Source organism: Nycticebus coucang, chromosome 21, assembly GCF_027406575.1.
Source record: "Nycticebus coucang isolate mNycCou1 chromosome 21, mNycCou1.pri, whole genome shotgun sequence".
NCBI lineage: Eukaryota > Metazoa > Chordata > Mammalia > Primates > Lorisidae > Nycticebus > Nycticebus coucang.
In genome coordinates, this window is record NC_069800.1 from 268,394 (window position 1) to 292,660 (window position 24,267).

At 51.6% G+C, this 24,267-nt stretch overlaps 1 pseudogene and 1 gene segment (V, D, J or C); both read left to right on the forward strand.

Annotated features, from left to right (window-relative positions):
* The first annotated feature begins 210 nt into the window (after nucleotides 1–210).
* LOC128574150 (immunoglobulin lambda variable 4-69-like) lies at nucleotides 211–4,673 on the forward strand. The segment is given in 4 exon segments: nucleotides 211–259; nucleotides 380–682; nucleotides 2,523–2,633; nucleotides 4,537–4,673. Coding segments are annotated over 4 exon segments (600 nt in total).
* Nucleotides 4,674–23,065: 18,392 nt separating this feature from the next.
* Nucleotides 23,066–23,938, forward strand: LOC128574152 (transcription factor SOX-21-like; annotated as a pseudogene).
* Nucleotides 23,939–24,267: the final 329 nt, after the last annotated feature.

Here is a 24,267-nt window from a genome sequence, read left to right on the forward strand (position 1 = left end):
GGATCCGCAGACTAAGCCCAGCCTGGCCCCACTTTCCCAGAAATGACACCCAGCCACTGGAGCTGCACACAGGCCCAAGGAGGGTTGGGCTGGGCAGGGGAAGAGCAGCACATTTGCATGCAGGGCTCCTCTCTCTCCTCTGAGTCTGGAGCGGGGATAAGAGAGACCTGCAGTCTGTCTGCCTCAGCAGAGCTCTGGGGTGTCTGCACCATGGCCTGGACCCCACTCCTCCTCTTCAGCCTCCTCCTTTACTGCACAGGTCAGGACCGTCCTCAGCATCCTGACCCCCCAGCTCACTGACACCTCCTCCCACACCCATTCCTGGACTGTCCTGCCCTTGGTCCTCCTTCCAGGACTTTATGGGTGTCTGTGTTTGCAGAGTCCCTCTGCCAGCTTATGCTGACTCAGCCGCCCTCTACATCTGCCTCCTTGGGAGCCTCGGTCAAGCTCACCTGCACCCTGGACAGTGGGCACAGCAACTATGGCATTGGATGGCAGCAGCAGCAGCCAGGGAAGGCCCCTCGGTATATCATGAGGCTTAGCAATGATGGAACCAGCAGCAAGGGGGACGGGATCCCTGACCGCTTCTCAGGCTCCAGCTCCGGGGCTGACCGCTACTTAACCACCTCCAACCTCCAGTCTGAGGACAAGGCTGATTATTACTGTCAGACTTCAGATTGGGGTATTTCTCACAGTGACACAGACAGATGAGGAAGTGGGACAAAAAACCACTACCTACTCAGCTTTTTGTTTTATGACATATTTGAAATTTGAAAATATGACCTATATGTGCCAACTGAACTTGGAAGCACCTCTGGGTTAAAATATGCTACTCTCAATTCTGTTTCTGAAAAACCAGGAAAATTCAAAACAAAAAAACCTCACCAATGACACCAAAAATGTTGCCTGTTTATCCAAATGTGCTAAAACCAGTGTCTTTGGAGCCGGCGATTTTTACTTTAAAGGTAGAAAATGAGCCTCTATGGACTCACGTCTTGCTCAGAGCCAGAGACCATCCCAGCAGGTTGACAATCCTACAGCATAGACTGTCCCCTCACAGTTGTCACATCACAGACCTCCCAGTCACCTGGGCTCAGGGCTGCCTGAGGCTCCCTACATCCCAGGGACTGGGCAGTGGCATGTGAAACGCTACCTGAGGACAGTGGCCTGACTCACCCCTGGGTTCCTGCAGCTGTAGTTGTCACCCAGCATGGAGGGGCCGTGAATGGCAGCAGCAATGGCTGTGAGGGCAGCAAACCTCCTTCCTGGAGGTGAGAGGGGAAGGGGAGGCTCCACCACTGCTGGGAAATTCTGAGCCTGCTCCAGGGGAGTGGGGGGTGCAGGTCTCTTGAATGTGACTTTCCTACAGCTGATCCCACTCAGGGACATGGTGACCCCATGGTGGGTCTTCCTGAAGCCACAGGCGCTTACTTGTGTCCTTTTGTCTCTTGCCCCACTGGGACTTTTCAACAATCCAGAGTGTCATGTGGGGTCTGTGGGGCATCAGGGAACAGAAATGTTCCAACCTATATATGTGTCACTCCCCTTGTGAAGGTTGCGATGTTCCTGGGTCTTGACGCCACCTTCCCTTACACAGGGAGCTGACAGACACCGGGAGTTACAGAGAAGACTGGTAGCATGGCTCCCAGTAAGAAATCCTGTGTTTGTGGCCTAGGACAGAAATGACAAAACTTCTGGTGTCCCAGTCTGATTCTCCCTTGTCAGCTGGGCTCTTTGACACCCTGTGATTCAGGCTGAGGGTCAGGCTGATGATCATCACTGTCACAGCTGAACACAACCTGATGCCAACGAGAGCCCCCACCCACACCGAGTGAGACAGGGTCTGCCCTTCATGTCTACCCATCAAATCCATCCCTCCTGTGTCCCTGCCTGTGACCAACACCTGATTAGGTTGTGGCTTCTGCTGTCACTCGTGTTCCCAGAAGGTCTGGTGCTGTCAACTTGGCTCATCTTGAATGGGGTCAACAACAATAACACCTTCTCTCCCTGGCTTCCCAGTGAAACAAAATATGTAGTAATTGCTCCAGAAGTTATACAAGTCCCCTCATGTGGATGGGATGTCCTAGGGACTAGAAATTCACTTTGTGTGACACAGAAAACTCAGGTGCCTTTGCAGTCCCCTAGTTGTCAAATGCACCTGGCCGAGGTTTTCTGGATCATTCTGTTAGCTGTGAAGCCTTAGGGAAGCTGGGTCCTGTTTATCCTCAAGGTGTGTCCCCAGAGGGCTCCCAGATACCCAGGTGCAGAATGAGCCCCTCTCCCCCCGTAAGGAGCTGATGGTTCAGGGATCCTTCACCCCTAACATTCCCTACTTGAATCTCATGAACCCAATTTTCTCCTCTCTCCGACACTTGGGTTGGGATGACGCTGGAGTGCACGTCAGTTCTCTGGGGACTAGAGGGATAAAAATCCCAACTCACAGAAAGCTGTCACCTGCTCAAGCAGAATCACCCAGAACAACCAGGGGAGCTGCTCTCTGCTCGCTGCTCCTTCCTGCATAGGGATGGACTGGACCCCGGGCTCCGTCCCACCCCGCGTCCCAGGCCCTTCATTCCCCACAGGTGACCAGGAGCTGGACGATGGGAGGAATAACTGTCTACTAGACAGACAGGGTGTGTCTGGGATGACCAGAAAACACTTCCAGCAGTCTATTCAGACAGAATCTCCAACTCCACGTCTGCCCCTCAGCAACTGACTGTGACAGCGAAGTCTGACTCTAAGTGACATGTAGGCCCATTGTCTGCAAGGCCTGGCCCTGGCTTGGCCTAGGACTGGTGCAGAAGGGAAGCAAGAGGCAGGCTTAGCCTTGGGCGGCCCAGGCCCAGCTGCCCTGTCAGGCACTGAGCTCTCTTCAGTGTGGGTCCTACAGAGAGATTTAGGGGGCTGAGGCTCCAGGGTTATGCAGAAAAGCAAAGCGAAGTGAGCAGGGCGAGGTCAGAGAACAGGTGTGTGGCAGATGTGGTAATGGGGTTCAGCATGAAGAAAAGACTGTCTTTCATAACACTTAGTAAGAGGACACATGGCCACTAGAGCTGTGACAAAGAGAATATCTGGCAGGTCCTGAGCTCTGGAATTGAGGAAAACCTGGGCCTGTTCCTGAGGGGTCCTGGAAAAATCACGGAACAACCATGGTCAGTGTCCTCTATGCAGAGTCATCTGTCCCACCGGCTGCCCCTCCCAGAGCCTCTGGGGTGTGCAGGTCGCTCCCTCCCTGTGGTCTCTGTCCCAGCACCTGCTCCCATGGGCAGGTCACACTCTGCCCTGAGTGGGGCAGCACAGCCCAGGCAGATTTGAAGGAAGGGCTGCCTGAGCTCAGGGTGAGGAGTGACTGAGGAGACACGGGCATCAGGGCTCCATTAGGGGCCTTAGAGAGCAGAGTAAATGTGCTCCCCACCATTGGACTCCTCCCTTCCCCTCCTGCCTCCCTCTTCTCCTTGAGGTTCAGGCCAGGAGAGGACTCAGGGCTGCCTGAGGGCCCCTCACAGCTCAGGGTCTCTGTTCCAGGCCCTGTCCCCACACTCTGTGTCTGAGATTGCAGGAGTGTTTACTCCATGTGCCCAAGGTATGATTAGAGGGTGCTGAGTCTAACCTTTAAACGGGCTAATGTCCTCTCGGTGTCCAGAGAGGAGGGAGAAGGGTCAGGAACAAGCAGGCCCCAGGGCTCACTCCCCTCCTCTCCCTCACAGTCACACTCAGTGTCTGCGTCACCCCAGGAGGTATGCCTGAGGTGGGCAAACATTTTTCGTTCATATTCTTCTCTTTCTGCAATCTGTCAGTGAGGGGTTCAAGGGAACAGGAGTGCACCAAAGGGAGAGGCTGGGCCCGAGAGCAGGTCCTGGCCTTCTGAAGAGCAGGCTCTGCTCTTCCCAGGGAGGAGGAAGGGGAGCAGCTCCTGGTTCCCTGGAGGGACGGGCTGCCCTGTCCCCACTGGGCTTCCTGCTCTGCTGCCCCCAGGGGAGGATCCTCAGGGAAGATGAACTCCCAGAACTGTCCTGTAAATCACACAGGGACCAGGCAGGGGATCCCCTGGAGAGGAGGCTGTGTGGGCACCTGGGACTATGTGTGTGGGGCATGGACCCTGTTTAGCTCCATCCTTTGTGGGAAGACACTGGACACAGAGGGGCAGGTCTGGGTCTGGGCAACAGGGGGCTCTGTGCCCTTCCCTGAGGCCTGAGCTTGGTTCCTAGCTGGGACCCTGACCTGGCCTGGTCTGAGCCCCCTGTCTGGTGGTCAGTGGGCCAGCAGCTGTGTCTTCACAGTCCTCTGGAGCACCAAAGAACAGGCCCACCCAGGCTGATCTCTTCCAGGGTCAGATTTTCAGGCAGAGGTCATAGGCAGAGCCTGGGGTGGGATGGGACAACCCTGGTTTGCATGAAGGGTCCTTCCCATCACCGGGCTTCCAGAGGGGCCAAAAGGAACTGGGGGGGGAGGGGCAGCACAGCTCCTCAGAATGCAGAGGTATGTGGGGTCCCCAGCATGGGTGTCACCTCTCTTTTCTCCTTCTTGCTTGTCCAGGTATCAGGCTGGGGATGAAAGGACCAGGGGCTCTGGACATGTCTCTGCCCACTGACCCACTCCTCTTCCTCTCGGTCTGTCCTGAAGTTCAGGGTCCTGGACCCAGTCTGTCAGTCTGTGCTGACTGGACCACTTGAAGCCTCTGAGCCTGGCGGGTTGCGGGGGAGCGGCCTCCATGTCCTCATGGAAGTGGCAGTGATGCTGGGTGTGGCTTTTCCAATGGGATCGGCATCTCCCAGGCTGTGCTGACTTGCTGTTGTGAGCACCCGCCTGTCCTGTGGAAACTGGCCAAGCTCTGATGGCCCATCTGGAGTAATGTCAGAGGGTTTCACCCCAATCAGTATCAAAGAGGCTGAGCAGGGCAGTGCTAGTGGGAGCTCCTTATACCCCACCCCACCCCACTGCCACCTGATTGTGGCAGAGCCCTGTGTGGAGCTGGACTTCAACCCCATCTCCAGCAACGTGATGAATGAAGAGGAGTATGCCGGATGGGCAGCCCTACAGGCCACCCACCCTGACCCCTGATTATGGGGACCTTTGAAACCAGTGAGGGCTGAGCAGTGAGCTCCACTCGATGATGAGAGGGAGAAGTGTTCAGTGAGTGACCCAGATAGGGATCAAGGCACAAGCTTGCTCTTAACCGAGCCTGGGTGCAGATATGATCATAACATACCTGGATCACACGACCAGATGTCTCAATTCTCAGGACAGCCTAAATTGTGACCATCCAAAGAACAGGTAAGAGAACGTGTCTTAACTTAATCCTACGTGTATTTAAGGCTTATAGTTGAGGAAATGGTGGATGATTTGTGAAGAACAGTCTAGAAAGCACGAATCCAATGTGCTGTAATCCCAGCCTGCCTCAGAGTGAGGGGCTGGAGTTAATGTCCACTGACAATGGCCTTTGCTGGCCCTGTACAAAGGGCAGGAAACTTTCTTTAAAATAGCATTAACATTGTATTTTGCTGCATTTTGAAGCAATACAAGTTCACTGTACAAAAACATTCGAAAGTAAGTTTTTGAAAAGTATTCTTCTTAAATAATACATGTGAATCTTATTTCAGAATTTGAGTATATTTCCTTCATTTTTGTTTTCAAATTTCCAACTCCTTTAATCAAATCACATGAATAAAGACAGTTCACCTTCTATTCGCTTCTATATTCAGTCAAGATTCTTGTAAGTAATTTTGTTATTATTAAAAATCATATTTTACTGACTTTTACATTATCAGATTCAAACTGATAATGTATTATAGTGTTTGTATAATTCTATTTTATAAGGGACCAATAAAGATGTGGTGATATTATTATTACTAATGAGACTCACTATTATTAACACACTTCTGAGTATTTATGTGTTGTCAGGGGTGATTTTTGCCATTTTCCATGGGAAGCAAATGGAGAAACCAGATGTTAGTCTGCTGGGTCTCTGTGAGAAGGACAGATTCATTGTCAAGGAACAATCAGAAGAACATTTACACATGCAAGCTTTAAAACAGGAATTCTCCAAATTTAATGAGCACATGACATTTCTGGGAATCTATTGAAAGGGGGATTTTGACTCAGTGGGTTTTGAGTGGACCTGAGATTTTGAATTTCAAGCAAACTTCCTGACACCCCAAATCCACATAGACATTTCTATATAAACACACCTATGAGAACAGGATAAAAGAAGCAGACAGACAAGAACCTGTGAGAATTTCATGAAAAAATAACCAAGAGTTGAGATTTAAAATCCGACAGCAGAGGACAAATGGGAAAATCAGTTTTTCTTGCTTTAAAAATCATATCAACAGCAAACAAAACTTCCTGTGACCCGAGCTCTTTCCAGTTTGGGCCCCATTTCCCCACGGGCGGCTTCTGCTGACTTTCCTAAAGTGCAGACCTTTCCCCTCTACAGCCATCCTGGTCTGGACTCACAGGTCCCCTTTTCAGTTCCAGGGTCACTCCACTCTCTTTCCTCCTGCTTCACTGTTGTGACTCCTTTAATTATTTAGCAAGGTCTTTATAACAGAAAAGTTATTGTGCTTTTCCAGAACTTTCCTCCAAAGTTGACACTCATGTCCCCATTCACGATCTTGAGCCCCTTTAAATCCTAAGTTCTTCGGAAGCCCAAAGTCCACAGAATCGCGTTGCCTCTACAGGTCACACTTTGAACTTCAGCTTTCTGAATTTCACTTCTTTTCCAGGGAATCAGAAAGGATGCTGATTCAGCCTCCCAATCACGCCCCACTCCGCTGGCCTCTGTGGTCTCCTGAGGAGTCAAATAGAGGGAGAGAAACATGACTCCAGGTGCAGCTGGGAGGTGGATCGTGGCTGGACTGTCCGTGCTCTCCGCTAATGCACAATTTGTTTCATGCAGACGTTGTAGATGAGATTCTCCCTCCCTTGATGACTCCTTGTAACGTGGAGTAAATTGTGTGTCCTGTTACCACGGAGGCGGCCCCAAATAAAAAACTGCCAACTGACAGGGGTAGGAGTCTTCCCTGAAAAGGGGCTTGCCTTGTTATTGGGCAGGGAGTGGACAGTGGTCAAGGCCCCCAGGTGAGGGAAGATGATGCTGTCAGGACACCCTGGTGTCTGGTCTAAGACACGCTGGACCTAGAACCTGGCAGCAGGGGGCGCTGCGGGGAACCAGACACCTGACTCTGGTCTTTGCACAGAAATCCCTGAGGGCAAGAGCTGGGACTTCTAGGGTCCTCTGGGGAGCCTCAGGCCAGGCCCAGCCCAGACCCCTCCCAGAAGTGACACCCCGCGACTAGGGCTAAACCCAGGTCCAGGGAGGGTTGGGCTGGGCAGGGGAAGAGCAGCACATTTGCATTCATGGCCCCTCTCTCTCCTCTGGGGCTGGAGGGGGGATAAGAGAGACCTGCAGCCTGTCTGCCTCAGCAGAGCTCTGGGGTGTCTGCACCATGGCCTGGACCCCACTCCTCCTCTTCATTCTCCTCCTTCACTGCACAGGTTAGGACAGTCCTCAGCACCCTGACCCCCCAGCCCACTTCCTACACTCATATCAGGACTGTCCTTTCATCCTGTCCTTCCTCCACGCCATAATGAGTGTCTGTGTTTCTAGGGTCCCTCTCCCAACCTGTGTTGACTCAGCTGCCCTCTGCATCTGCCTCCCTGGGAACCTCAGTCAAGCTCACCTGCACCCTGAGCAGTGTGCACAGAGGCTACAGCATTCATTGGTATCAGCAGCAGCCAGGGAAGACCCCTCAGTACCTGATGTGGATTGGCAATACTGGAAGCTTCACCAATGGGGACGGGATCCCTGATCGCTTCTCAGGCTCTGGCTTGTGGGCTGACGGCTAGTTGACATCTCCAACCTCCAGTCTGAGGACGAGGTTGATTATTACTGTCAGATCTATGACAGCAGTGGAATACCTCACAGTGACACAGGCAGATGAGGAAGTGGGACAAAAACCTTAGCTTGCTCTAGAGCCTTCTCTATGAATTTTCAAATTTCTAAATATGCTCCATATGCACAAATTCTACTTGGGAGGACATTTGGTGTTTAAAATATTTCCACTCTCCGTTTTTCTCCAAATGTTTCTGAAGTCTCAGGAAAACCAAAAGCAAAACCCAAAGCCCCCTGATGACACTGAAATGTTTCCTGTTTATCCACATGTGCTGAATCCTGTGCCTGTGGGGCTGGCCTTGCTCAGGAAACCTAGAAAATGAGCCTCTCCTGGCTCACATGCTGGTCAGGACCCAGGGACCCTTTCAGCAGGTGCACAGTGCTACATCATGGATGGTGCCCTTCCAGTTGTCACAGCAGAGACCTCCCATTCCCTCCCAGTCACCTGTGCTCAGGGCTGCCTGAGGCTCCCTATGTCCCGGGGACCAGGCAAGTAATGTGAAATGCAGCTGACATTGGTCAGGGAGAATTCCAACCACAGAGCTGGCCTGGCTCACTCATGGATTCCTGCAGCTGTAGGTATCACATCAGGGTAAAGGGTGGGTGTGGGGAGAGCTCTGGGCCTGAGGCAGCAAATTTCCATGTGGGAGATGAGAGTGGAAAGGGGGGCTCCTCCTCTGCTGAGAAATGCTGCGCCTACTCCAGGGGAGTTGGGGGATGCAGGTCTTGTGAATGTGATTTTTCTAAGGCTGGTCCCACTCAGGAACATGGGGACCCCATGGGTGGGTTTCCCTGAGACAAGCACTGACTTTTGTCCTCCCCTCTTCTGTCTCACTGGAGCTTTTCAATAGTCCAGGCTGTGATTGTGGGTCTGTGGGACATCAGGGACCAGAAAGCCCCCAATCTGTACCCGTGTCACCCTCCCTGTGGAGCTCATGATGTTACCACGTCCCAAGGTTAGTTTCTACTGCACAGAGAGTGTCACAGATTATGAATCTTGTGGTGGCCATGAAGGCTGGTGACCAAGGGTTCCTGGAAAGAAAGCCTGAAATTGTGACTAGACACAAGTCTTGGGGTTTCTGAGGTGTAGCCTGATTCTCCTTTGTCACCATGGCCTCCTTGACACCTCTCACCTCTAGGGACAAGGTCAGGCTGAACATCACTGTTACGGCTGATTACAACCCAATGCCAGCACGACCTCCCATCCATGGGGTAGTGACACAGGGATGTATCCCTCACGTTCACCTTGAATCCATCCCTCCCCTGTCCCCACCTTGTACCAACTTCTGCTCAGGTTGTGCCTTCTGTTGTCAATGCTCCAAGAAAGCCTGAGGCTCTTACCTGGGTTCATCTTCATGGGGTCAATGAGAATCCCACCTACACTCACTGGCTTCCCTGTTCAAGTAGAACTTTTGTCTCCAGAGGCTGTAAGAGCCCCCCACATGTGGGAGGGGTAAGGTGAGGAATAGAAATGAAGCTTAGGTAACATGACAGACCAAGGGCCCCTCTGTCCAGCCACCTAGATGTTGACTGCACCTGGCCTGGGCTTTGTGAATCATTTCCTGACCTCCAAAGCCTTAGGGAATCTGGGTCCTCTTTATCCTCAGAGTGTGTCCCCAGGGGACTCCTGGGTTCCATGTGCACATGAGTAAATATGAGGAGTCTCTGTAAGGAGATAGCTCTGGGACTCCTCATACTTACTTTCCTGATGTTAATCCCCAGGAACCCTATTCTCTCCTCTCTCTATTTCCTTAGTGGAGATGATGCGGGAATGTACCTCAGTTCTTGGGGACTAGAGGGATAAAAAGTGCAGCCGACAGAGCTGTCACCTTGTCCAGCATCAGCCAAGAGCCACCAGGGTAGCTGCTCTCTGCTCCCTGCTCCTTCCTGCACCATGATGGACTCCTTGACCTTGGCATTTTCTGCACCATCCAGGTCTTTAATCCTCCACCATGGATGGGTGACCAAAGCCTGGGAGGAGGGAGGAGTAACTGTCTAATGGGAAGATAGTGTCTGTTTGGGATGATCCAAAAGCACTTCCAGCAGTGTGTTCAGACAGAATCTCCATCTCCATGTCTGCCCCTTAGGAACTGACTGTGACAGTGAAGTCTGACCCTGAGAAAAGTATAGGCTTAGCCAAGGCCTGGCTCTGGCTTGGCCTAGGGCTGGTGCAGAAGGAAAGCAAAAGGGAGGCTCAGCCGTGGGGGCCCAGGTCCTGCTTTCCTGCCAGGGGTTGAGCTCTCTGCAGTGTGGGTCCTGCAGAGACAGCCTCGGCAGTTGCTGAGGCCCCAGAGTTATGTGGAAAAGCGAAGTGAAGTGAGCAGGGGGAGGTCAGAGGACAGGTGGGGGGGGAGATGTGGTAATGGGTATGCACCATGAAGAAGAGAGCATTTTTTGTAACCTACAGGGGGGGATAGCCATTACCACAGGGGGGTCTAGTTCAGTGACAAAGAGAAAACATGGGAGGACCTGAGTGCTGAAGCCACAGGAGTCCTGGGTCTGATCCTGAGGAGTCCTTGGAAAGATCACATGATGACCACAGTCAGCATCCTCCCTCAAGGGCTACTGCATCCCACCCACTGTCCCTCCTAGAGCCTCTGGAGTATGCAAGTCACACCTTCCCTGTGGTCTCTGTCCCAGCACCAGCTCCCAGGGGCAGGTCACACTCGGGCATGAGTGGGGCTGCACAGTCCAGGGGAGAAGCACAGATTTGAAAAAGGAGCCACTTCTTCCCATGGGGAGGGGAGAGTGAGCAGACGGGGGTATCGGGGCTTCATTAGGGACCTGGGGAGCAGAGCAAAGGTGCTCCCCACACCTGGACTTCTGTCATCCCCTCATTCCTCCCTCTGCTCACTGAGGCTCAGGCCAGGAGAGGACTTGGAGCTGCCTGAGTGCCCTGCCCAACCCAGGGCCTTTGTCCCAGGGGCTGTCCCTGTGAGGGCTGTCTGAGGTGATGGAATTTTTACTGTATGGTTCAGGCTCGGATTAGGGTGCAAAGTTCCCTTCAAAGGTACCAACTCCTCTCAGTGCCCAAGAAGGAGGGAGAAGCTTCAGGAACAGTAAACCTAAGGGCCTTCTCTTGCTCAGAATCACACTCACTGTCTGCATCACCCTCGATGGTATGCCTGGGATTGACAATTTTCATTCATTCATCCTTCTCTCTGCAAACTTTTCAGGGAGGGGACTAAGAGGAAGGGGGGGCAGAGGTACAGGCTGGGCCCAAAGGCAGTTCCTGGCCATTGGGGAGCAGGCTCTGCTCTGCCCTGGGAGGAGGAAGAGGAGCAGCTCCTGGTGCCCTGGAGGGAGGGGCTGCCCTGTCCTCATTTGGTCTGGGTCTCTGCTAAATTCAGGGGAGGCTCCTTAAGGAGGCCAAGCTTTCAGAACTGTCCTGTAAATTGCATATGGAGGGGATAAGGGAGCCCGGGGGAAGAGGCTGTGTGGACACCTGAGACTAAGGCACACTCAGACATAGACACTGCCCAGCTCTGTACCAGGCCCTGTGAAAAACTCAGGATGAGCCACACACACACTGTCCCTGTGTCTTTCTTAGGTTTGGACTCCTAGGCCCATAGGGCTTTATAACCAGAATCCTACAAATTAGAACTCCTGGAAATTTTGTGTTGTTGCCAAGAATGGCAGAATTTTGCAGGATAATAAACACTTTTGTGAAACTAATGGGAAGTGATGTGAGAAGGACACGAGCTCTGCTCCCTGGTGCTGGAGGTGGGGCCTGCGGGGAGGGGCTCTGGTCGTGGGGCAGGTCCCTCATGTGTGCCTTGTGCCCTCCCTGCAGTAATGAGCGAGTTCTCTCTCTGTTAGTTCACAGGAGAGTCAGTGGTTTGAAAGAGCCCGGCTCCCTCCTTCTTTATCTTGCTCCTTCTCTGTGACAAGCCTGCCACCTCTGTGCCCTCCTCTTGGATTGAAGGTCCCTGAAGTCCCCAAAAAATCAGAGGAGGAAGGCCTGGCTCTGGCTTGGCCTAGGGCTGGTGCAGAAGAGCATGGTGGGCTTGTGCTTCCTGCAAATTCTCCATAATGGTATGTCAAATGGACCTCGTTTCTCTATAAATTCCTCAGACTCAAGTGTGTCTCAGTAGCAATGGTAAATAGATAATCACAGGAATTAGTACTGAGGTGTGAGTTGCTGCTTTGAAAGTACCAGAAAATCTGGAAGCAGCTTTGGAACTGGGTAATGGGCAGAGGCTTGAAGAGTTTAGAGGACTCAGAAGAAGACAAGAGAGAAACAATTTGGAATTCCATAGACACTTGTTAACTGGTTGTTACCAAAGTACTAATGGAAATATGTACAGTGAAGACCAGGCTGATGAGGTCTCAGATGGAAATAAATGATTTATTTGGAACTAAAGCAGCAAAGGTCACCATTGTCATGATGTAGCAAAGAACTGAAGTGCAAAGTGTTGGTGCTCTAGTGCTTGTGGGAGGACGACGTGAGGAGGGATGACTGAGGGAAGCTGGCAGAATATATTTCTAAGCAATTTTTGACAAATTTCACAAAGTGGCAGGGCTGATTCTAACAGCCTATGACCAAATACGGGAGCAAAATGAAGACTTGAATTTGGAATTTATATATAAAAGAGAAGCAAAGCAAGACAATAAATAAATAAATAAATAACTCACAGCTTGGTCATGTGGTAGAGAAAGAAAGAATATTTTCAGAAGAGAACTCCAAGAGGGCTTCAGGGCCCCCCTCGCTACAGAGACTGGCCTGGCTCTGTGGCTCCTGTCACACAACCAGAATCTTAGGAGGATGGAATAGTTTGGGGGGCAGGGTCCAGGGTGCCACCGCCTGTGCCACCGTGGGAGGCTGCTCTCCGATCCCTGAAGCTCTGTCTCCATCCACTACTCAGGCATATCTAAGGAAATAATTCCAAAACTCTCTATTTGGCATAAGAGCTGACAAATAATGGTGATGTTTTATCTGCAACATTAGAAGAATTTTATCAGTGAGTGTATGAGATGCATAAAAATTTTATTATGTTCACATTGACATCTTTGGTTCTCCTTGAGACGGTGGTGGGTGGGTGTCAGCAGAGGGGGCTTTTCAGACCCCCACAGTCCAGCCTGGTGACTGGGCACAGCACATCATCATCCAAGCTCATGGGAGCTTCATCTTTATCTTCAGATTTGAGAGTCCCCTTTGAGAGAAGGGAGGGCGTCCAACCTCTCTGATCCTGTTCCCTACACTTCAGTCACAAGTTTCAGTGATGTCCCAGGAGTGTCATTCTTGAGCCCTTGAAACTTCTGAGTCTTTTCAACCCACTGGGGCCTAAGCTCCCTCCTTGGGCCCCTGGACTCTCTATGACAACCATTCCCTGTAGGTTCCAGGGCCACAGTGTCAGCGTCACCGGATGAATGCTGTAGGTTGTCATTCATCACGGACAATCAGACCCCTCTCTCTAAGTGTGAAGACAGTATCCATCTCAAGACCATCCATTCGTGTTACTTTGCTGTGGACCCTCCTCACCCCCACCAGGGTGGACACGAAAGCAACAGAAGGGGAGGGTCACAAGGCCTGAAGATTCATCCATGGGAAATGAGGTCAGAGCTGGCCAGAGCTGCTCAGGTTTCCCACACGGTGATGCTGTGACTGGACTGGACTTTGTCCTTATGCTGTGCAGAAGGTGGGACAAATGTGCCCTCAAGGCCAGTGCTCAGAGATGCCCCCATTTATTAATATTATTAACTGAAGGAGCAGACAATGAGTCCAACCAATGCAGAGAATAGGCTATGGAACTGAGGCATCAGTTAGGTGAGCTGGGTGTAGCATAGCGAGCAGCCCTGGGGGAAGGGTCCCCCTTTGTGAGGAGGGTCCCCCTTTGTGACACTGCTTTTCAGGGATGGTGCAAGGTTGACCAACGCCAGCAGGTGGCGCTGTGGGCCTGAGTCTGAGAAACATGGTGGGGCCACAGGTGTGGACCTCGCACCTGCCTCCTTAGCTGGTGTGTTCTGCTCAGCGCTCCCTCTGGGGCCCAGAAGATCCAAATCTAAGTCCCTTGGGGGCATCAACACTAGATGTTCAGCAGACCCACACCCTCCACCAACAAACCCCAAGGAAGAGAGGCCTGTACTATGGCTTAGGAAGACTCTGTGATTCTCTAATTTGATTGAAAGCCTTCTGCTATCACGATGATAGGATAAATTAGACATATTCGAACATCTCTGTCTCAGCAAAGGGGCTCAGAAAGCAGAGCTCTGGGCTTCTCCCCCATGGCCTGGTCCTTCTCCTCTTATCCTCTCACTCAGTACATAGGTGACCCGATTCTGGGTTCAGAGGAGGGTCCCTAGAAAATGTATATTCCTTTGTTTCTACCTCGGTTCCATCCTGGGTTATGGTGTGGGTCCAAGACTCTCCATCTCTCTGACTCCATGTCCTTCATTTCAGGGTCCTGGACATGATCTTTGGTGACCCAGAGTCAGTGTCAGGGACTCTGGACCAGGAGGTCAACTCCTCCTGTTCTGGGACCAGCAGCCACAACCACTGAATCCTCCAATGTGTGTGAGTTTCAGCTCTTATCAGGTGCTGCTGCCAAGATTTAGAGATTGATAAGTGCTAGGACCTCACGAATTCCAGACACTTGTCTATGACTCTGATTCAGGCTCTGAACTCAGTGGACTCTGGACTCAGTGTGGAAATAATCTAATTTGTATGTGATCTAGGAAACACAACTCATTCTCGAAGTAAAAATAAAGCAGGATATTAACTTCACATGATTTTTATCTTTTTTCCTAGGTGACCCCCACCAAAAAAAAAAAAGTTTCTTAAATGAATCTTCGAAGTCAAATCATCAGCAAACACCTGGAATTATTTGATAGCAGATATTGCAAGATTTTGCTCAAAGAGGCAAATGGTAGGTGAAGTTGCTGAATGATAGGAATCAGTGGGAAGACAGGTGCAATGACAAAGCTTTATACTCCAGAAGAAAAATTTGCAACTAGAGAACACAGAAAAAAGAAAAGCTAACACAAACGTTAAAAGGACACAAGCAACTCACAGAATGTAAATTGTGAGTGGATTAAAAAAAGATCAAGACATGATCATAAGAGAAATAAGAAATAAGACAGAGAAAGAGGAAGGAATGAAACTTTCCAGGAGAAGATGGGGAGTGAGACAGGTGTGTCTGGGAGGGAAGAATTTCTTAGGCAGAAATAATAAGAAAGAGCTTGAGCAGGACCAAGAAGACTTCTTCTATTACATATATAGATGGATGGAGAGAGAAAGAGATACTGGGTCTCCATGAGAGAAGTGGCTGAGCCTCCTGGGAGACTGGGTGCAGTGACCCCATAGACGAGTCTCTTCTGCAGTGGGGACTGTAGTAGCCCATGAACACACTCAGTGTACAGGCGTCTGTCAGTTACCAGGGATGACTCAGGTCATCTCTTCCTTCTCCACATAAAATAGACCTCTCTAAAGGCCAGAGTCCAACCAGAGGCTGGGAAGAGGCATGGCAGGATCACATCACATGAAGGGACTCCAGCCTACACAGATGGAGAGGAAGAACAGGAGAGACTCAGGGGTCCCCTGCCCACACTGCGGAGTCCAGAAGTCTGTGCTGGGTGTTCCCACATGACGGCAGGGACATCTATTTGTCATGTGCACTCTAAAGGTGGACACCATGCCATCCAGGTGCTGCTCTGAGGAAGGTTCCTGACCCTCTTGCAGTGAGGGTCCTCCCTCCCCACCCCAGCCCTTGTAGAATTCCTGAAATGCCACCTGCCCCACTGAGAAGACCTTAGCAGCAGCAGCCGCCAACCCAGTCAGCACAATTCGGGTTCCTTCCAGGAGCACCAGGGAGAGCAGGTGTGGTGGGAATGACTTGATGGGAAGGGGGCTGTGGGTGTCCTGGGAGGATGGAGTAAGGCCTTTCCCACACTGGAAGTCACAGTGTGGGAAGTCACAGATGGAAGGCTTGTGAGCTCACAGAGGCTTGCCTGAGCTGAGGTTGGGCTGTGCTGTGCCTGTCAGCCTCCCCACAGGTTCTCTGTGCCTGCCCAGCTGCCTCACCCCCCAGCCATTCATCTCATCCCCTCCCGCAGGGCTCCCTGGAGGGCAGGGCTCTATGTAGACCCCAGGGTGGCTTCCCTTCTGCCAGGGATACTCCTTTCTCCCCCAGCCATCCCCATGCTGCCTTTACTACCCACCAGGGGACCTTAAACCTCTGAGCCCCTGTCCCTCAGGGCCCTTCACCAGGTCCTCCCACCCTCACATCCCTATCATTCTCAGGCACATGACACCTTCCCCTGGGTTCTGGTGAGGAGTCAGAGTTCCTTGGTCAGTTTCCACAGGCACAGCCCTGCCAGAGACCACAGTCCTCATGTCTCTCTGAATGTGTTGCCTCCTCCTTCCAGTTTTTGCCTCTCCTCCCATAGAAACCTAAGTGTCACACCATGTCTAGGACAGGGGCAGAGGCTGGCTCACCTCTGGGGAGCAGACACAAGGACTGGACACCCTCCACACAGAGAAGGTGCCCCTGCCAAGGGAATCGATGTCGAGTGCAATGTCACGTGTCTTCCCAAGGACCTGCGTCCTTTCATCCCTCACACAGAGATCAGAGGTGGGGCAGACACACTTAGGAGGGGCTGACAGTCTCTGATGACCGTCCTTCCTGAGAATTCCCTCCCTCTGGCAGAACCTGTTTTCTCCCAACATAAAACGTAGGTTTAGCCCTTCTACTGATCATCTTCCCTTTGTTTTTTGGCCATGGGTCATTTTAGACATTGACCACTTTGGTGAGTATCTTTCCTGCTTTGGAAAAGTGCACTCCTTCAGAATCCCTGACTCTCTTTGAAAGATAAATGTCTGATTCTTTCTATGGACATGGAAATACGTGACTGAAAACATTTCAGTAAAGGAGCACAGGCTTGCATGAAATAAAATATAAATGCCTGGGGATGTGCTAGGAAGACAACTGCAGCTCAGGTGCAACACAGAGCAAACTTTAAAGAAATGGACATGAGTGATTGTGGGTCCCCACTTCAAGTTTTCCAAAAGTACAAAATGAAGATAATGTTGGGCAAGTCTTGTTTGGACGCCCTTCATCTTCAGCATCATATCATGGTCACTAACAGAGAAATTAGGGTCAGAAGAGAGGGAGGGTATGGAAGGACGTGTTCAGGATGGAGGGGAATGTGAAAAATCTTTGACTTTCTAAGAAGCTCGGAGCAGGATAAGGGACACCATCTCCCAGACAGTATTCCAAAGCACAAACTAGAACTCAAAGGAGATTCACCATCCTCAATATTAAAGGAACAACTGATGTGTGTCACCCCTGGTTTTAAGGCAGAGTTACTTTCCTAACTCAGTATAATACTTTGTCTCTGTCACCATGCAGAGAGTAAAACGTACTTAAATTCTTTTTTTTTTTTTTTCTTTTTAGACAGTCTCAGTCCCTACACGGCAACCTCAACCTCTTGGGCTCAAGTGATCCTCTTCCCTCAGCCTCCAGAGTAGATGAGACTCCAGTGGCTAGTTTTTCTATTTTCGTGCAGATGGGGTCTCCCTCTTGCTCAGGCTGATTTGGAACTCCTAAGCTCAGGCAATCCACCCTCCTAGGCCTCCCAGAGTACTAGGATTGCAGTTGTGAGCCACCATATGTGGCTCATAAATTCTCGAATACATAAAGAACAATTTTGTCAAACTTAAAATGACTTTGTGATGTCTTTCCAACTCCCACAGGCAGTGGGACCTGCCAGGGTTCCATCTTCATCCTCGAACTTGTTGTGTACGGACAGTCCAGCCTTGTGCCAGCATAGCCCACTGTTGGTGACAGCAGAACTTTGCCTTTATGTTGCATTCTGCTCAGTCCCTGCCCCCGAGCTTTCCAAAATAGAAAAGCAAACCCTTAGCACAGGTCCTCCAGCGTGTTCTGTGTAATAACCCCTAGGACGGCAGCAGTGACACCCAACTTGTCTACATAAAAACACTGCCAACCTACATTGGCCCATCTTTCTCTTACTCCAAGACCTAATCAATCACTAGCTGTGCAAATTCTCTATTCAAATTGCTTTTGAATCTATGTGATTTATTATTATTATTATTATTATTTTACTCACAGCACTTGTTGATTGGGAGGTCTGATTAAACTGTCCACCACACTTCCCTGCCCCTCATGTCTTTTGCTTCCACAGAGTCTGTGATGGTGAAGACTGGTCCCTGATCATGCGGTCCTCTCTCTTTCTAGCTGAGTGTCTGGGCCTCCTTTCAGTGCAGTGCCCCTCCTGGAGAGAGCAGAGCCCTCACCTCTCTCTCCTTCAGCACAGCCCTCTGCTCCTCTGATACTAAAACCCCCAATGACACAAAGTGAAGCAGAATGTCTTCCCCAGAGTGGTGGCCCTTGGCCCATCTGCACAGATTTGGATGTTGAAATGTACCATAAGCACGGAATGCTGAGCAGAAACCCCGGGACAGTGGCTGGAACTGTGGGGTGCAGGGTGGGAAGGGGGAGCCCTGAGCACCACCCCTGCCCAGGGCCACCGTGTCCCCTGTGTCCACCAGACAGCACTGTGGGCTCAGCATCTTCTTGTTCTCCTGGGCTGTCTTGCCTCCCCCACTAGCAGGTGTTCTGAGCTCTCCAGAGGGTTCAGCCCTCCCCTGGTGTGGGGTCTCTACTTCTAAGCCTGAGCCAGTAAGGGATGAAAGGTGGGGCTTGTGCTGCTACCAGACAGGGAGACATTCGCATGGAGACCTCCCACCCTGAGAGTCATGGGGACAAATAAGAATCTGCACACTCAGTTCTGGCCTTGGAATCAGGGAGCAGAGCCTGAGCCATCCCCACCAAGGCCTGGGCGCCGTTCCTCCTTGTCCTCTTGCCCACTGCACAGGTGGCTGCCTGCAGGGGACTCAGGGAGGGCTCCAGGGTGTCACCTGGGATGAACACCCCTCCCTCCTTCCTGGAACAGGGTCCCGCATGTTCTCACTGACCTCCGTGTCCCTCCCTCTTTGCAGGATCTTGGGCTGACTTTTGCCCTGACTCAGCCCAGCTCTGTGTCAGGGTCTCCAGGACAGAAGCTCACCATCTCCTGCACTCGTAGCAGCAGCAACATTGGAAGCTACTATGTGCACTGGAACCAGCAATGCTCGGGCGGTGCCCCCACCAGTGTGAGCCATAAGAATAACCAAAGACCCTCTGGGTTCCAGATTGGTTCTCTGGCTCCATTGACAGCTCCTCCAACTCAGCCTCCCTGACCATCTCTGGGCTGCAGGCTGAGGATGAGGCTGACTACTACTGTCAGTCTTATGAGAGTGGTGACATTCACAATGTGCTCCAAACTAAGGGGGAAGTGAGACACAGACTCCCCAGAGCTTCCTCGCCCTGGGTCTGCCCTCAGCCTGTCCCCTGGTGGGGGGAACTCTTTCCTGTCTCCCGGTTGATTGCAGAAGTTGGATGTGTTTGCTCACAACTTCTATTTTCTTTTCAAAATACCAGTTTGTCCCTCTATATCTTGATGTCTGATCATCTGATGTCTTTAGGGGTAGATGTACTTTAACGTTTTGTGCTTGGAGATGTGCTGTACATTGTGACAGCTTTAGCAGCATCTCTGGCCTCCGGTAGGTTCTGGACACACCTCCTTCATTTATGAGATTGAAAGTGTGTCCAGACCCTGCACATAAATGTCCCCTGCCTAGAGGGCAAAGGTGGTCCTGATTGTCACAACTCAGTCACAAGGCATTTCCTCAGCCTTCAGAAAGACCTTGGTTTGAATCTTGTTTATGTCACTTTGCCAGACACAGTTCGGATTATTATTGCAGGGTATGTTTCTTGTTCTCATCTGATAAGAGAAGTAGCAACACAGACCACTAATGATTCCTTTGAGGGCTGAAGGGTTTTCTAAGCAATGTGAAGTCAGAGACAGCATTTCCTGAAGCTACAGAAGGCCCAGCCTGAGTCTGCAACACAAGCAGGAGCCATGAGGAGGAGTGCATAGGGTTGCTAACATCACTGGGAAATGCACATGGGAATATTACAGATCCCTCACCCAGGCAAGATAGTATTACTCAGCCATGAAAAGGTATGAAGTACAGGTACCTGCTGGGTGATGGTGGCCCTTAAGAAATGATGCTAATGGAAACAAATGAGCCAGCTATCACAGCCACATATCACAGGACTGTGACTACAGGAAATATCCATAATGGGTAAAAAGGGTGAACAGGTCATGACCCAGGCCCAGGCTCCTGACTCCCTGCAGGCTTGCCTCCTCAGCTCTGCCACTCCCTAGGAACCTGCCCTGTGCTCACAGGTCTCTGCACTTCTGCTGGTCCAACTGCCTGCAGGGTCCATCCCCAGGACAGAAGCTGACACCTGCTGCCATGGAGACATATCAGTACTGGGGAGAATGGTCAGACTTTGTTCTGGTAGCACTGGGGACTCCTAATCAGAACTCTAGACCCTTGGACACAACCATATACTCATCAAACCTCAGTTCATCATTTTGGCTCCAGGTCATCCTATCTCAAAACCTCAACCACAGGAGTGATTACACCAGACTCCATCCCTGTGTCAGGCTGTGTCCCATCAATGAGGTGCCTGCCCCATGTGTCCATGCAGGGTGCTGCATGCAGGCCATGCTCGCTCAGCTGGCCCAGCATCTAGAAATAATGGTTACCTCCTCCTGTCCTGTAACCTGCATTAGAGTCAGGTGCGCAATGTGGCCTGATTCCACCAGCTCTCTGGAGAAGCCCCACACAGTGATGCCTGGTTGTTCCCAGTGCACAGAGCACCAGAGCCTGTCTCTTGCTTTAGGCCTGGCCACATGGGCTCATGGAACATTGTCTGTGAAGAGGGTGATGATCACGGATCTGATGAGGGTGAGACCAGAGCTAACCCAGGGCCCAAGCCTCCTGTCTGATACCCCATCCCAGAACACAGGCCCACTCTCAACTTCTGTGACCAACACCAGACTCAGCGGACACTCCTCCATTTATTACTCATTCCAGGACCCCGGCTCTGAAGCCCTTTCCTGGATATGGACATTTCTATCCAGCCAATCTTAACATTAAGCAATTAGGATAAAATATCTCAGTCTGGTCATGCCCACAGAGACAGGCAGATGGCATGGAAAACGGGCTTGCTTATTCCAGATGTCCGGGCATGTGGCCTTCCTGTGTTTGTGTGTCCATGTCTGGGGACAACAGGGAAAGTGATCGCCACACAGCCTAGGTGGGGAAAGTGCTGAGTCCACAGTGGTTATGTTGTCAGCAGTGAAAGTGGTTACCACACAGCTTGGAGGCAGAAGTGCTGAGTCTTTTGAAGTCATAGAGGAGACTCACACACATCCCAGCTTGTGGGTCTGCCTAAGCTCCTGAGGTCTATGGGTTCCTGTGATGTCCACAAATGGAGCAGGAACATCCCCCTGAATTGATGATGGGGACACAGCACACAGACCAGTTAGGAGGAAGGTGTAGACTTTGAAATAAACTAAAAACCGCTAGACACTTGGTCATAGCAAAGGAAACTGAAGTACACTTGGGTGGAATTCGGTTTCACGTAGGACTTAAATAAATTGAAGATTGGGAGTCATAAATCACCGGTGGTTCCTTGTATAAAAACAAGATGCTGAATTTCAACCCACATGTGGCAGGGGCTAAAGAGAGAAGGTAAAAACTACTGGAAGCTGGGTGGAGGGAATTTCTACAGTTCCTAAGTACTGACATGACAGAGCCCTGCCAGGGTCACAACCCAGGGAGAAGGAAACACATTAGATACACAAGGTTATGTTGATGTCAGAAACACCACCATTACCCGCATAAGAATAGTTTTAATTGTTTTCATCATTCATACATATGGGCATGTGTAACACCCACCCATACCAATTATCACAAAGGACAGACAGGCATTTCATAACCGGTTGTCAAGTTCTGTGCTTAGAAATTGTCAAAATATTGACTTTATGTGGGTACTAAGACTACAAGGCTGGATGTGGCTATAGCTTGGACTATTGCTGACAAATTAGGATGTAAAATTAAATAGCTGCTGAATTTTTTTTTTTTTTTTGAGACAGACCCTCAACCTGTCGCCCTGGTTAGAGTGCTGTGGCGTCACAGCTCACAGCAACCTCCAACTCCTGGGCTCAAGCGATTGTCCTGCCTCGCCTCCCAAGTAGCTGAGACTACAGGCGCCCACCACAACTCCCGGCTATTTTTTGGTTGCAGCCATCATTGTTGTTTGGTGGGTCCGGGCTGGATTCGAACTCACCAGCTCAGGTGTATGTGGCTGGCGCCTTAGCTGCTTGAGCCACAGGCACCCAGCCAGCTGCTGAATTTTTAAAGATGCAGTGGAAATATTCAATTCGTGAAAAATGGGAAAGGAAAATTGAAGCCACAGAGACCAGATGGAATTAAGAGAAAGGCAGACACAAACAAACACAGGGTCAGTGCTCGCAGCAAATGTCAATTCACGGAAGAACTAGCTACAAAGAGACGCCCTGAAAATGCAGGTGCGTACACATTCGTCTTCCTGTCCTTTACCAAAAGGGAATTTTAAGAAAGAGTGTTTTTAATTGTTTCATAATGTTCACATTAAATAGTTCAAACACAGCACGTTTTAAAAAGATTTCTGATTATGAGACTCATGATATCCCGTTTTGTTATATCTGGAACTGGGGGGAATCTCTTACTTGAAAGATGATAGGGATGCACACCCACTGGCTGCGGGCACACACACACATGCAAATAGCGCTTCAGGAGCGGCGGAAGCCGCTTCTGTCAAATGAGAAAGTCACCGAGGAGGAGTCACCCAAACACTCCAGGTTCCGAGAGCCCCCCTTTGGCACTTCGCCATTTGGCCGCGGGCTTCTGGCTCAATTCGGTGGAGCTTCTGTGAAGCGACTTTCGGGGCTGCTGCGCATTTAATAGAGAAAGGACAGGGGAGGGCGAGATCTCTGTCAGGCAGTTCCACAGCAAACTCAAGCCAAGAGGAAAAAACAAAGGAAAGTTAAGGGCAAACCGCCACTGCGGGTGGGCGCACTGCCAAGAATTTGCAGTGTCCTGAGAGGATTTTACCGAGTCCTCGGCCAGACAGTCCAGGGCCGCCGGGGGCGTTACTCGGCCCTGGACTGGTCCCCTGAACTCTCCTCCCAGGTGGGAGCGACTCTGGGCTTCGAAGTGGGGCACAGTGAGCACCGGTCGGGCGGGCAAGTCTCTGGGGGCAGCCAACGTTGATGTTGAGTCCCTCGGGGCGGAGGGCGAGTGCCTGGACACAGCAGGGCAAGAGCGTGTCCAAGCCGGTGGAGCACGTCAAGCGGCTCATGTCGCCTTCATTGTGTCATCATGGGTTCAGCGGTGCAAGATGGCCCAGGAGAAGCCCAAGATGCACAACTCAGAGATCAACCAGCGCCTGGGCGCGGAGTGGAAGCTGCGCACGGAGTCGGAGAAGCCGCCGCTCATCCACTAGGCGAAGCGTCGGCGGGCTACGCTAGTGAAGCAGCATCTGGGCTACAAGTACGGGCCGAGGTGCAAGCCCAAGAAGCTGCTCAAGAAGGACAAGTTCGCCTTCCAGGTGCCCTGCGACCTGGGCGGCGTGGCCGACGCTGAGCACCGGCGCTCAGGGCTGGCTCGGAGCTGCACGCGAGTCCGGGAGGCCGCCTGGTGCCCGAGTCACTGCAGGCCAACACGAGAAGCAGTCGCCGCCGCAGCCGCCTTCGGCACGCGCATCTACCGCGGCGGCCGGCAGCCCCTACTCGCTACTGGACCTGGACTCCAAGATGGCAGAGATCTGGTCGTCGTCGTCTGCCCTCCCGTGCGCCTTGTCACTGGGCTACCCGACCGCTGGAGCGGGTGCCTTTCACCGCCTGGTGGCGGCGGCTGCGAGCGGCTGGGAGGCTCCCGCTCTCGCACCCCAGCACCGGAAACCGGGCGCCATGATCCAGTGCAACTGCAGCGGGTGGCTTAGCCCCGGGCTGCAGCCGCTGCTCGCCTACATCCTGCTGCCGCACACCAGCCAGCCTGAGCTAGACCCTACCCCGCAGCCCATGCGGCCGTTGCGCTCGGACTCCACAGGATCGCCTCACGAGGACCGATGTCCACACGTGTAGATACGTATAGGTCAGAGCTCTTCCGACTCCCGGCTCCCTCCAGCGGCAGGGGGTCCAGGTTGTGTGTACCTAAGATGTACAAGTGCCTGGTGGAGGCGGAGAAGCAAGTCCTGGCGCTCCTGGCTGAGCGCGCCAGTGCACAGTGTGTTGGGCCTGGGAATTGGCAGGATCATTTCAGACTCGCACAACTTGAAAGAGGGAGGAGGTATCCGGCGGCAGCTGGGGTTTGCTTTGCACTGGGAACCTGTTCTGTTCTGAGCCACAGAGGTGGAGTAAGTTTGTGACATTGGGCTTTCTAGTTCTGTTGGTTGGAAGTTTTATCCTCGGTT